Raw genomic sequence first — 14547 nt, 5'->3', positions numbered from 1 at the left:
TAGTTGCAGTGTAGCGTTACTCATTACTATCTTAAGACAAAGAGGGAAGCTGAGGCCTGGACTGGGGAAAACTTCGGCTCAAAACGGGGTTTTCAGAAAAATACAGGGTGCTATTAAATTTGAATTTTAATTAAACAGGAATAGTTTTGTTTTTTTAGTATAATTGCAGCTGTGGCATGGAACATCCACTGTTCGCTAAATCTGCAGCCCTAGGGCAAGATAACTTTTGTGACCCATGTCTCAGTATCAGTTTCATATTGAGACTCTGAATAAGAACGCCTGCTTCACTGACTTGTCAAACCCAAGTGAAAGTCAACCGATTTCAAAGCACTAAATTAAACTTTTCAGAATGACGGTTGAGCTAGATGAGTTTTGGCCCGGCTCTCCCCCTCGGACTCCGTCCCCGGGGCCGCCGGGTCTCGGGGTGCGGGGTCCCCGCGTGTCCGCCCCGCCCCCAGCCCCGCGTTCAGAGAAACCCTCTCGCGCGCAGGGCGCTCCTCTGGCTGTTTTGGGCCCTCCCGGCCTCCGTCTTCCGGGCGGTCACGTGCCTCGGCTCACGTGACCTGCGCTTCTGTTGTTCCACTGCGGCTTCCTCCTGCCTGTGAGGCCCTTCACGTGCGCTCGGTGCCGAATCGGGCTCGCTTTCTGGCGGTGCGTCCCCGCCGCCGCTCAGGCCTGCGGACTCGGCAGGAGACCCGACTCGGCGCCCCAGCACGCCGGCGGTCCCGACTCCGGACCGCCGCATCTTCCCGCCGCCTCGGGGTGAGTTGGAGGGTCCCGCGGGTTCGCTGGGTGAGGCCGCGCTCGGGTCGTGCCGTCTGCGGCCCCGGCCCCGGTCCCCGACTCCTACCCCGACCCCGGCAAGGCGAGCTTGCGGTTTCTCCGCTTTCCTGGAGCGCGCTGGGTTCTGCCGCCCAGGCGCCGCCTGCCTTCCTCCGGCCCCGGTTCCCCGATTTCTTGCCTTCCGGGCCTCAGCGGGGTTTTCGAAACTGCGGAGCCTTCCCCGCAGAGAAGGGCAGGGGAGAGAGGGTGAACGGGTGAAAGGTGTGCTTTCCCCAGGATTGGGCCGGCTGGGGGTTCGAGTTGTTCAGGGACCTAGGTGACCGCCCTGAGGCACCTTCAGCCGCCGCAGGAGGGGCCGCTGGGGTGAGCCCGCTTGATTCCAGGTTCCAGCTTGGCCCGGACGGAGTCTGTTTTCACCTGGGCCCAGCCAGTCCGCATTGCCCGTGTTTGTTCATGCAGCACATCCTCAGATGTAGAGGTTACTTCCAAACTGACTAACGTCATTGGGATCCTGGAATAGAATTCGGGGTGTGGTTTAAGCTGCTTTGTGGTCATAACTATGAGCTTATATTTTGTAAACCGGAACTTATATTTTGTGTCGTGATAAAATCAGGCTTAAGCGTTTATCTTTAAGTTTAGGAGTGAGAATTACTTAAAAGCTCATTATTGTAGCATCATATTATCAGACCAGTCTCTCATTGTTGGCTGGGCCTAAACTGTAATCTTTATTTGTTTCAAAAAATTCTCCCAATATTGACTTTGAAGCTGCTATAAATTTTGATTGAAAAAAGAAAGCTGTGTCTTCTAAGATACTGCATTCCCACTTTGGGTGTTTTAATTTGAGTAAATAATGTTAGAAAGGACATGTAGGTTTTTCATATGCCACTTTAAAATTAGGCTTAGTAAATGTAAATAAAATAATTGGTCTTATCTGTACTATGCAGGTTCTTATTTTTTCTCTGTCAGAAGAGGAAAGTTGATCTCAACTGTATACATTTAAAATACTTTCCTATTTTGTATGCCTATTCTAAGCATGGTTTCTTAATTCAGTATCTTACATGGTTACTTTAAAAATCTTCCTGCGATATTGGTGCCAATAATTAGAAAACCTTATGTGGAAAAGTAAAAACCTATAGAGAACACTTCTATGGAACAGTGCATAACGGGACAAGATTTGAAATATAATGGCATAACTATTTAATATTTCAGATATTTAGTATTTGAGTTGAATGCTTGTAGAGATTAAGGTGATAATGATGCTATTGCTAATAATAATAGTAGTAGTTGTTAAAAAAACAAACACACCTTGTATTCTGGTTTTCCCTTGCATCAAAATTGAAGGTCCGCAGAAAAACATTCAAGATCATAAATTTAGACCAAGATGGACATCCGGGGTGCCGTGGATGCAGCCGTTCCAACCAACATCATTGCTGCCAAGGCCGCAGAAGTTCGTGCCAACAAAGTGAACTGGCAGTCCTACCTTCAGTAAGTGCTGCTTTGCTGTGAATCATGGGTAATCATGTGCCTTTGCTTCAGACTTTTTCATGGTCATGCTTCTGTGAGAGAAATACTGGAAAAATACTAATAAATGTGGAAGAAAACACTTCCTCCTTAGAATAATTAGCTGTCACAGGGAGACAGCTTAGTGTGATGGAAACAGCTTGGGGCTCTGGTTGGGAGGCAGCAGTGGCCACAGCACTTCTGAGCTTCTCTGCCTGGAAAGTGGTATTGTTTGGATGAATAGGAAGCACAGGAGGAGTGTTCAGGCCTTGGAGGGAGGAAGAGGATGACTGGCAGAGCCTGCCTGACTCCCCCCCCGCCCCGTATGCCTTGGTGATCAGCATGGGGACGGGTGGTGTTGCAGAAGGGCTCAGACAACTAGCAAAGAGCAGGCGATTGAGTTTCAAGACTTGAGTTTGAATTCTGGTTCTTGTGTCTACTAGTTTGCTGATCTTCGGCAAATCCCTTAACTCCTCTGAGGTTCACTAAAGTAAATGTGAAATGGGGATACATATCCCATGGGAGCGTTGCTGAAATCGTGTATTTAAAGCATTAGCACAGTTGAATACAAGCACTGGTGTGTTGAATACATTCAATAAATTTTAGTTCTTTCCCCCTCCTTGTGTGTGTTAAGATTCAGCATGTGGGTGTTCTGTACTTATCTTAAAGTGAGTGTTCATTTATCCTTGATCATACTTTATCATGTTGACTTTACTTCATATCTGTTTATTTTGGTGTATTCATAACGGTGAGTTATTAAGGAAATTCAGTTAAGATTTGCATGCATATTTTGAAAAACCAATTGGGAAAGCTTTAGTTTTATATTTAGCAGTTTGCTTTGTTCTAAGAGGTATATGTAGTGTACAAAAATGATCCCATTTATTTCTGTTAGTTTAGTTACTCCTCACACATTTAATAACCACCTGCCAAGTTTGAGGCATTATTTCCAGACTTTGGGGCTACAAAGAGATAAACTCGTAGTCTAGTAAGGAAGTCAGATATATAAACTGATCATTTGGAGATCAGTTGACCATATGTTTGGGGGTCTATTTCTGGGCCCTAGGAACACAGTTTTAAATTCACTGTTGGAGGAATTAGAAATAACTGATAGTTCTATGCAGGAGTTAGATAATCACATTTGCCTTTTGGTTGGATTGTTCTTCCCTCAGTGTAGAGGGTAGATTTGTGGATCGTAAGCCTGGAGCTAGGGACAGGTTAGAGCAGTATTTGGGTTGTGGGAATGGCTAGAATTGGAGAGACTGGAGAAGATCTTAGTGATCAGTTTGATGTATGAGGGTGAAAAAGTATCTAGGATGAGTTCTGGTTTCCCGGGCTAAGGGAGTGGATCATGGTGAGGCCACAGGTTCAAGGGCAGGAGCGAGAGGGACTTCCTGATGTTTCCTCTGCTCATCTGTATCTGTGTAATTGTGTACGTCCCCTGTGAAATGAGGATTTTGAGCTCTGTTTCCTAATCTTAGTCCAGAGTGTGTTTAGACTAGAAGACAAGGAGTTTCATGTTCATAAAGCCCGACTGTTTATAACCTAAATAGAATAATATTGAACTTGATCATAAAGCACTGGCTGACGGGCAGGCATTCCCTCACATTGGCATTTGGAATGTTCGTAGTTACAGGGAGATTTTTAATTGCTTTCTCTGCTGTTCCTCCTGTTCTATGGCCTCCCCACTACACAAGTCATAGTCTCCCTTTTTTCCTACTTCTGTCCTTTATTCTGTTGTCCAGCTCGTGGGTTTCCTTTATAGAAGCCATCTACTCTGTACATCTGTACACAGATGCTCCCCACGTGTCAGCCGTGTGCCTCTGTTGAGCTGGCTGTGGGGACACTAGTGGGAGTGAGATGTCCTCCCCGCAGCCCCAGAGCGCTCACAGCTTGTTGGGGGCTGGACGGGACCCGTGAGTTACCAGTGAATCTGATGCCACATTGTTTTCTGATAGAGTAAAACCAATGGGAGAATCGCCCAGTGTCAAAGGCCAGTATCTCTCACACATTAACATGTTACTATGGAAGTCCTGTGCCTTAAAGTGTATTTACATGTGATTAAACTTCTTAATCATTCAGGTAGGCAGTCCATAAACGAATGGGCGTGGCTATTCCGGTCAAACTGGAATCCAGTAAAACTGTCCTGAGGATGCGAGAGTTAGAATAGTGTCCTTCCTCCCGAGTTTAAAACTCAATGGGGAAGCAAACCTTTAACTGAAAAATTAAATAATGCGTTGTGGTGAGCATTAAAATGGAGACATATGTCAAGTTTTCCCAGATAACAAAAGGAGGGAGTGACTCATCACCCAGCAGCACTGGGGACGTCCTCAGGGAGCACATGAAGATACCTGTGGGAGTCATGGGCAGAGGGGCTGGAGCTGCCGGGAGGCAAGGAGCCTCCGGGCGGGGACTGGAGACTCAGAAGGACGCGCAGGGCTCGGGGAGCTTCAGGTCGGCTGGTGGAGCCCCGCCCAGGCTGCTGCAGGCCAGAGTGTGGCACCCACACGTGCCAGCTCTGTAGGCCAGACACCTAGGAGTCGTCTCCTCTCTTCTTGTCCCTGACAGTCCACATCCCGTCCAGGCCCAGGTCCGCACATCCAGGCCCCGTCCCCAGTCTGACCGCCTCTCTCCAGGTGCCCTGCTGCTGCCTGGCGCAGGCTGCCCGCATCTCACACGTGCCCGCGGGTCCTGGCCGGGGGTCTCTGCTGGCACTGTTCCCCGGAGGTACAGTTTCAACAGGGCAGTGAGAGTCATTTCAGACAATGTGGGTCAGACCCACACGGACCTGCTGTGTAGCACAGGGAACTATGCTCCATATTTTGTGGTAACCTGTAAGGGAAACGAAGCTGAAAAAGAATCTCTTTCTCCCTCTCTCTCTCTCTCTCTCTCTCCCTCTCTCTCTCTCTCTCTCTCTCTCTCTCTCTCTCTCCCTCCCCCTATATAGATAGATAGATAGATAGATAGATAGATAGATAGAGATCTTATTCTTTCTCTCTATATATAGATTTAGATTTTATATATATATCTGAGTCACTTTGCTGTACACGTGAAACTAACATGACATTGTAAATCAACTCTGCTTCAACTAAGAAACAGTGCAGTTCAGATCATGCCCCGGTGCCCCCAGCCCTGCAGCTGCTCTGCGTTCCTGCTCTTTCCCACACAGCCAGCTCCCTGCTGCCCCTGTGTCCTTGGACTCACACTTCTGTCTGTGGAAGTTCCTCCTGGATCACTTGGTTCATTAACTCCCTTCAGGTGTCTGTGCAGGTGACCTCAGGAAGGTCTTCTCTAATCCAGCTAAAATATGTCCTTTCCTCCCTACCTAGCTTTAGTTTTTTGTTTAATAAACTTTTAGAATCCTGGCATTATGATATGTGTGTGTATATTTTTTTAAAAAGTATTTGCTTTTGTGCTTGTGTATTTTCTGGTTTCTGCTCTGGAATGTGAGCTCACGGAGGGAGGGATGTCTAGTTCATTGCTGTGTGGCCTGTTCGTTACGGTGTCTGGCATATAGCTGGCTGCCAGCTAATACTGGCTGATTAGATCATGAGTGAGCAGAGGACTTGGAGGGGTGCCGTGGAGACAAGCTTTTGGGAAAAGAAGTAGCGTGCTTGGTAAGTCACATCTTGTTTCATGGTAATTTCATAGCAATTCTGTGAAATAAGTTTTCTATCATTTTATTTATTTTTTATTTATTTATTTTTTTGTGGTATGCGGGCCTCTCACTGCTGTGGCCTCTCCCCTTGCGGAGCACAGGCTCCGTACGCACAGGCTCAGCGACCATGGTTTACGGGTCCAGCCGCTCCGCGGCATGTGGTATCTTCCCAGACCGGGGCACGAACCCGTGTCCCCTGCATGGGCAGGCGGACTCTCAACCACTGCGCCACCAGGGAAGCCCTATCCTCATTTTAAAGATGAGTAGACAGCTGCTTACGTAGGTTAAGTAACATGGACGTGCTCATATAGGTTTTAATGAGTCACTGTTGAAAGCCTCTGCCTAGGTGCTAGGTAGAACCGCCTTTCACATTCACAGTCTGACCAAATGAAAGGAGTAAAACAGTCTGGGGGGGGTGTTTGACAAAGCTGCCTGGCAGTGTAGGTCAGGGGGCTGTGGAGGAGGGTTGGATTGGAAGCAGGAAACCCGCTGGACCGGGGCCATCGGGCTGAGCCACCCCAGCAGCGGGGAAGTGGGGACGAGAGTGATGTCAGGGGGAAGAATTGTGAGGACGGGGCCCGACCAGACTTGGCTCATCACAGAAGGGGCCGGAGTCCATGGCCTGTTAGATTGTGGGACTGTCAGAGGAAGATTACAGGTGAAATAATTTAAACACAGAAAGCAAAAAAAGGTTCCTTGGGACAAATGCAAGGAAGTTAGACTTCAGAAGGAATGGCTTGCCAAGTAAAAATACAAAAGAAAGCTGCAGAATTTCCAGATTACTGAGCATAACCTTCATAGTACACCTTCTCAGTGGTAGAAAAACTGCATCTCTTTCCTGTGATTGTCCTATTTGAAAGGTATGGCATGCTTTTACATGTCAGCATAGCCAAATTTGGGGGTAAAATTGTTTGAGCTAGGGAGTTCAGGTTTATGAAAAAAGACTTCATTTATTTTGGGACTGGAACCAGACAGGTTGGCGTCATTATCTTGGTCTAGCCTGGGGTGCAGAGTGCGTTTTCTCCTGACCAACTGTGATAGGTGAAGTGCTTAGTCTTAATGGAAACAGGGCACAGTGTCTGTTTTTGCTTCCATCGTCCCATCAGCCTGGCTGGGGGATAGAGTGTGTGTGGGGTATATATTCGTGACCTCAGTTCTGCTCCTGTAGGATGTGCAGTGCCTGTGTCATATATGTGATCTGTGAGTGGGGCTGGGAGAGGTCGGCCTGGAGTTCAGATCACAAGTTAGCACTGCGGAGTGGGGAAGAAGATGGAGTGCGGGCTGATTGCTGGGAGGATGGGGGTGTTTTCAGAGAGGGTTTGGTCACATTTTTCTGGGTCTGAAAGGAAAGAATATGCTGGAGGACATGATTGCAGAAAGTTGTATACAGGGGTTTTTGTCTTGATAACTTAGATGGCCAAGTAAATTGGCTTGGGACGGAGATAGGCTGAGACTTGGATAAGGCCCAGAGGTGGCATTTTAGTGAGTGTTTCCTGTGGACCAGGCCCTGTGCTAACCACCTCATGTGAATTATTTCATCCTCAATTCCGCCCCTTAAAGGCATGTGGTTCTTGTTCCCATTTTGCAGGTAAATTAGCTCTGGTCAGGGCCTGGGAGGCCCATGAGTAGTAGGTGGTGCGGCTGGACTCAGACGGCAGGGCCGTGGAACACCAGGGTCTGGTGTCAGCCCTCGCAGAGAGAGGAGAGACGCAGGGCATCCTGTATCACTTGGTCCCAGTGGCTCTTCAACTCTTGCTGAACGAAAACCTTGTTCTTTCTTTCTAGGGGGCAGATGATTTCTTCCGAAGACTGCGAATTCATTAAAAGATTTGAAAAGAAAAGAAGTCCTGAGGAGAAGCAGGAGATGCTTCAGACTGAAGGCAGTCAGGTGATCAGTTGAGATATTAGACCATGAACACTGCCCCGTGTCATTAGACATTCTAGAAGTTTTCTCAATGACCATGTGATAGTCCACTGTAGGTAGGCATCATAATTTAACTAAAGACTCTTTTTTATTGGAAGACATTTGAGAGATCTCTAGTTTTCTTTGTTAATTTTGGAAAAAATGTCCTATTGAATATGTTTATTCCTCCATCCTTTTCTGCATTTCTGAAAAATTTTTTCGAATTAGAATAGATTCCTAGCATGGAAATTACTGTTTCAGAGTATACAGTATTTTCAAAGTTGCTTAACCTGTCTGTTTTTTAAGCAATTTTTTTCTACTTTGTATTCTCACTAGAATAACATCTAACTCCGCTGTCCATCAGATTTTCTGATACGGTGCCCTGATTGGCCGAAGGAGCCCGTATACGATTCTGCCTGATTCTCACAACAATCCTGGGAAGTTTGGGAGGAAACATTATCGTGGGTGCCAGTTTTGTTGAACTCTAGAGAGTCTGTGACATAGGTGTTAAATCATAGGGTGGAGACTGGGCAGAGCCTTCTGATTCCAGTGCCTGTACTGAATTCCTGTACTTGCGCTGCTCTGGTATTCTGTTTCCTAGTAAAAGCAAAAGAACGCCAAAACCAAAAACACAAACAAAAAAACCCCAAAACGAATGATAATATTAGATTTGTCTACGTAGCTTAGTCTTTACGGTATCAAGAGTTGATAGTGGTGAGGTCTGTCTATTTAAAAATAGTAAACTTTTTTTTTTTTTTTTTGTGGTACGCGGGCCTCTCACTGTTGTGGCCTCTCCCGTTGCGGAGCACAGGCTCCGGACGCGCAGGCTCAGCGGCCATGGCTCACGGGCCCAGCTGCTCCCGCGGCATGTGGGATCTTCCCAAACCGGCGCACGAACCCGTGTCCCCTGCATCGGCAGGCGGACTCTCAACCACTGCGCCACCAGGGAAGCCCAAAAATTTTGACGTCACTAGAAATTATTAAAAAACTGATGCAAGCTCTAGTCTGGTCCTCCCATACTTCATCACAGTATCTGTAAAAGGCAGGCATTTTCTATAACTGCCTCCTAACTTAGGCAAGATAAATAATATTTTAATGAAATTCCATTAAAATGTTGTGTTTGCACATTTGAAAACAGTGGTTAACGTTCATTTCATTTTTTTCTAGTGTGCTAAGACATTTATAAATCTGATGACTCACATCTCCAAAGAGCAGACGGTTCAGTACATACTCACCATGGTTGATGACACGCTGCAGGTGGGTGTGTTCTTCACCTGACACGTTTGGTCCTCACCTTTTTGTGCTCTCCCAGGAACAGCACTTCTGTAAGCTTTCACCTAGAGCACTGGTCCCCTTCCAGAGTGTGATAGTATATGTTTCTTCATTGTGTGAGTTGTAATTCGCTAATGGTGGTAAAGATGGGGCTGCCCACACACTGGCTCTTGTGTTGTTTTTAGGATGTCGGGGAATCAGTATGTCTTTTTTCCGTATTTCCTCAGAGTTCTGTGTTGGACAGCAGCAGTGCTCGGTGCATCCCTTGAGGCTTTCCGGATGCTCTGCCTACTCACAGATGATGTGGCTCTTTTCTTCCAGTCATTCAGCAGATTTCAGTGCCCCTGTGTCCCGGGCCAGGGCCAGGCCCTGGGAGTTTAGTGCTGACTGTAGTCAAGGTGCTTGCCCTCAGAAACATGGTGTTTTTGGAGAGCATTTTGGCTATCATCTGAGACTTTTCCAGTGATGTGAAGTTTCTGTTTACTGCTTTGTTGTCCGTAAACACAGAGGGCCTCTCTTATTCACAATATTGTTTCTTTTGTTTTTTTGTTTTTTTTTGCGGTACGCGGGCATCTCAGTGCTGTGGCCTCTCCCGTTGCGGAGCACAGGCTCCGGACGCGCAGGCTCAGCGGCCATGGCTCACGGGCCCAGCCGCTCCACGGCATGTGGGATCCTCCCGGACCAGGGCAGGAACCCGCGTCCCTTGCATCAACAGGCGGGCTCCCAACCACTGCACCACCAGGGAAGCCCCCACAATATTGTATTTTATGCTCAAGTATAATCTAGGTTTAGATTGTTGGTATTGAGAGCAGTCTTTCTGAAACAGGCCAACTGGCTGCAAAATCCAAGGCCTGTCTGCACGTCTCAGGGAAAAGAGTCTTGAAGACGCAAGAGTCTGCCTGTCTCTTGAAGAAAAGAGTCAGTCTGGCTGCTTGGAGGGCGTTTGTCTGTCATTTTACAAGGAAGAGCATTTATCGCTGGCCTACTGTGTGCAACCACTGGGCGAACTGTTCCCGAGGACCCGGAGGTTAGGAGGAAGGGTGCTGCCCATCTAGGGGCCATCGTATCACTTACAGGGATATTGTGATTTAATCATCTCAGGATGGCTGTCCAGCCTGGACTGATGCAGGCCCGTCTGAGAATGATCTCCGTCTTTCTTGGCACTTTTTCCTTTAGGAAAGTAAGGTCAGGATAAATGGGGAGTGTTGTGGTCTGCCTTGGTAACCCTTGTTACTATGATTGGACTAGAATGAGGAGGCCGTGAGCTGGCCTGCAGACCCTGGTGTTACTGATACGTACACACCCACCCACCCACACTCACACATGCACAAATTCCCTCGATTTTTATACACGTTTACAAACCCGTAAATTAAGAACCATGAGTTCACACAGAGCATCTCCGGTTTGTGCCCTCCACCGCCCCGCCCCCGAGTTCATGCCAGGCCCCCGTTCCATGCTGGATTGTCTTCTCTGCCGGCGAGTGGGTACAGTCATCTCGTCCTCTGTTACCCGTGATACAGAGGAAGTCGGCTCAGAATTGCTGACCCGCATACCCGAAAAAAAGCCCTTTGCCTGGAGTTCAGTATTTGTCTGCAGTACTTTGTCTTTAAACAAGGTTGTGCAGAGTATTGTGTTCAAGTTTGTTTTAGTGTGGTTATATTATTTTTCCAGAAATAGTCAGCTTCATTTATTTTTGTTTGTAATCTACTTCAGTTTTTTTCCTCATCCCTGTTGGTTTTTACTGTTTTTTATTATGTAAAACGTTTACATGATTCCAGAAGTCAAAACTATACAGAAAGGTGTGTCCCCAGTCCCCCTTGCCCACACTCCCACCCACCTCTTGTAGGTCATAATGTCATAGACTTCTGTTTGTCCTTCCTGTTTTTCTTATTGCGTACAGGTACACATGTATTTTCTTATTTTCCTCTCTTTCTTATACAGAAATACATACTAGACGGAGTCTGTTGTATTTTGTTTGTTTCACTTAACAATATGCCAGAAATCATTCCATTTCAGTTCAATCTCCCATATTTTTTTTGACAGCTACAGAGGACATTAGTAGATATACCATATTTTACTTAATCGGCCTCTGATGTAATAGCCATTGAGGTTGGTTCAGATACACATATACTGGGTTTAATAAAGTTTTATTTTTCAAAATGGGCAGTTGGTGGGACCACTCATGCATCTTCCCAGCAGCTGGGACATCTCCACCTCTGGTGTTTCTTGTGTAAGTTACTTGAGCTGTTTTAAAAGCCATCACTAGGTCTTCTCCTGTGGAGCTCCTGACGGACTGGCCTGGCCAAGGAAGCACGAATCTTCCCGTCTCTCAGAGGCGACAGCTGGGGTTGCGAGCTTCCTACCTAGTTGGCCGCGTGTGGCCTTGTTACGAAGACCAGGTTCCTGAGCCTGTCCCGAATTCTGCCTTTGGACCACTTCTTCTTTTTGGCTTTGCCCTTAGATCGTTCTCCGGGTCCTTGTCCTTAGTGTCCGACTTTCTGGCATCTTTCTCTTTGGGGGCATCTCAAGCTTGGAGAGCAGCTGCTACCACTGAGGCCTCGCTTAGATGTCGGGCAAAAAGCAGTTACGATATTTTGTAATTAGAAATAATGAAGATAATAACCTTATGCAAATGTATTTTCCTATTGTTGGGAGTGTACTTCATGGTAAATCCTTAGAAATGGGATTTCTGGATAAAGGAGAGCCACGTATGCAGTTTTGTTAGGATACTGCCAAATATTCCATTTCGTATTCCCACCAGCGTGTGAGAATGCCTGTTCCCTGCAGCTTTGCCAACAGAAGGCACTGTCAGGTTTTTACATTTTTGCCAATCAAGGCGGTGTCCGAAGTAGGACATCTTCACGTGTATAGTTTCATTTGTTCTTGTTGACCTGTGTTAATGAAAGATCTGTGGAGAGATTTAGACGTAGGTAGCTGCCATTATCCTTCGCTACTGATTAAACGTATTCTGACAATTGATCTTATTGGTAAAATTTTGGTTACGTTGAGAAATTTGCGCACACTTTCACCACGTGAGTCTGTGTGCCATTTAAAGACTATTGTTACACATTTCCAATCCAGTCTTTTTATTCTTGACACATCCGAATGGAATACTTTGGGGGAAGAATTGCTTGTTTTTCCTCACGTGTTTAGTTTTTAGCACATAATTTTGAAGATTAAAATGTTTTCTGTGCTCACATATTAGTATCAGCTGCTCAGTGCCTCTGAGAGGGCTTTATCCTTATTCTGTTAAAGATGTGGATTTGGGTGCTTGGAGTGGCAGTGGCTGGAGGTGCGTTTTTAAGGAGGAATCAGATCCATGAAGGACTTGTTGAGGAAGATGGGTTTTAACCTTAGTTAAACGTGTGACAGCTTCTTCTCTTTCTGTGTGTAGGGGACTTTGTTAATTTACGTGTACAATGAGAATTACAATTTTAGCTTTGAAAATAGTCCACCAGTGGAGTTAATGAAGACCTACCTGAACTTCGAGTTCTTTGATGAACTCGTTATCATAACTATTTCAGTTGTTAGTCTAGACTATAATAATTTGTTACTTAAAGAGATAGTAGTCTACTCCTCAAATAGGTAACTGCTAGCACAGACCAAAGTTAAAACCACTGTATTTAAAAAGATTTAAATGTTGATCTGAGAGTTAAAATTATTGTTTATGTGGTTATTTGTGCTGTTTACCAAATATTGCTACTTAACCACCGTGTTCACTTAGTGAACCAGATAGTGGATTTCAGCCAGCAATATGCGGAGAAAATTTCGGTGACAGGTAGAGTTTGCATGGTTTCAACTAAGAAGTAATTGTTCCTCTGATCTACCTGCTGGTATGCTATGCTGTTTTTTCTGTCGTTATGTGCCCCGATTTTCCTGTCACAGTGTGTAAGGGTAACCCAGACGTCCGAGGTTTCTCTGATGCCCTGTTTCCCTGGCCTGTCTGTGAGTAGCTTGAAGTGCTTCCTGCTGGTCCTCCCGTTGAGAGCTGACTTGGGATCTCCCTGCCCTTCCCGATTTTGTTTGTGTGGAAGGAGGGTGGAGGTGTCCAGACAGCACTGAGGGGCAGGCTGAGGAGAGATGTAACTCAGTTGCTACACCTGCGGGGGGTCTGTTATCGTGGCTCACCTGATTTAAACTAATCATAATAATTAAAGGTGATTTTACTTAAAACTATCTCCCCCTGCCCCCATCGTCACCCCCTGCCCCATTGTAATAATAACAGGGAGACAAATCTCATACCAACTGGAAAGAGAAAACATGGATTGAGGGGGACATAAAATGAAAGGCTGAGAAGCAGTGTATAATCGTTACATTCTTTAGGAAAATGCGTTCTGATCAGTGATGTTTATTTCTTTCCGGTTTTTTTTTTCTTTCTCTCTTTTAGGAAAATCACCAGCGCGTTAGCATTTTCTTTGACTATGCTAAACGTAGCAAGAACACTGCCTGGTCCTACTTTCTGCCCATGTTGAATCGCCAGGATCTCTTTACTGTTCATATGGTAAGTTTTGAATTGGTCACATTTCTGATTCAGGGAAGAAATGCACCCGGGCCGGTTGTGACTTGGTAATGTCCCAGTACCCAGAGGAGTGACCGCTCTGACGTTGACTTTTCAAAGCAGCGCTTCCTTACTGGATCTTAGTAATGTGGGGTGTTGGGAGGTCAGAGGAGGCAGGGTTGCTTTGACACAGTTCAAGTTTGTAGGGCATTTGATGAGCTCATTGAGATAAAAGCCTTTGGTAGGGCTTCCCTGGTGGCGCAGTGGTTACAAACCTCCTGCCAGTGCAGGGGACATGGGTTCGAGCCCTAGTCCAGGAAGATCCCACATGCTGTGGAGCAGCTAAGCTCATGCGCCACAACTACTGAGCCTATGCTCTAGAGCCCGCAAGCCACAACTACTGAAGCCCGTGTGCCTAGAGCCCGTGCTCCGCAACAAGAGAAGCCACTGCAATGAGAAGCTCGCGCACCTCAACGAAGAGTAGCCCCTGCTCACCGGAACTAGAGAAAGCCCGCACACAGCAATGAAGACCCAACGCAGCCATAAACAAACAAACAACAAACAAATAAATAAATAGAAATTTAAAAATAAAGCCTGTGGTAAATTCCCATGTGCAAACAGCTTTAGGTGGTCTGTGACAGAATTAACTGCATTTTACTATAGAAATTACATTTTGCTTTGAAGCGGCTGTTGTGTTTAATTTTTATTTTAATTAAGTAGTTAATTAATTGCTTTTTAATATCTTAGATACACTTCTGTTTTAAACTTAGCCTGAAAGGCTATCTTTTGAAGTGTTAACACTGAGCAGAAGGTCTGAGAGGACGATCAGAGAATCAGTCCTTGTACAGGCCTTTTCTGTTCCTAGCGTATTGTGGGCTGCAGGGGACGCTCCTGAGGCTGCATTTCTTAGATGTCTACATTTTCACAGCAAGATCC

General features: G+C 46.1%; 1 protein-coding gene across 4 annotated transcripts in view; it reads left to right on the top strand.

Annotated features, from left to right (window-relative positions):
* Window positions 1–14547, top strand: part of ATP6V1H (ATPase H+ transporting V1 subunit H) — a 95927-nt gene that overhangs the window by 33208 nt on the left and 48172 nt on the right. For all 4 annotated transcript variants that reach the window (XR_009522577.1, XM_060035376.1, XM_060035375.1 and 1 more), the window contains 5 exons: window positions 491–762; window positions 2125–2268; window positions 7724–7826; window positions 9009–9098; window positions 13501–13614. Coding sequence is in view for 3 of the 4 variants with exons in the window: in XM_060035376.1 (XP_059891359.1) it covers window positions 2165–2268; window positions 7724–7826; window positions 9009–9098; window positions 13501–13614 (411 nt within the window). In the remaining variant the exon portion in view is untranslated. The remainder of the gene's footprint in view (window positions 1–490; window positions 763–2124; window positions 2269–7723; window positions 7827–9008; window positions 9099–13500; window positions 13615–14547) is intronic.

Source organism: Delphinus delphis, chromosome 17, assembly GCF_949987515.2.
Source record: "Delphinus delphis chromosome 17, mDelDel1.2, whole genome shotgun sequence".
Classification (NCBI taxonomy): Eukaryota; Metazoa; Chordata; class Mammalia; order Artiodactyla; family Delphinidae; genus Delphinus; species Delphinus delphis.
The sequence above is the reverse complement of the archived record's forward strand: the minus strand, read 5'-3'. Positions and strand labels throughout refer to the sequence as shown.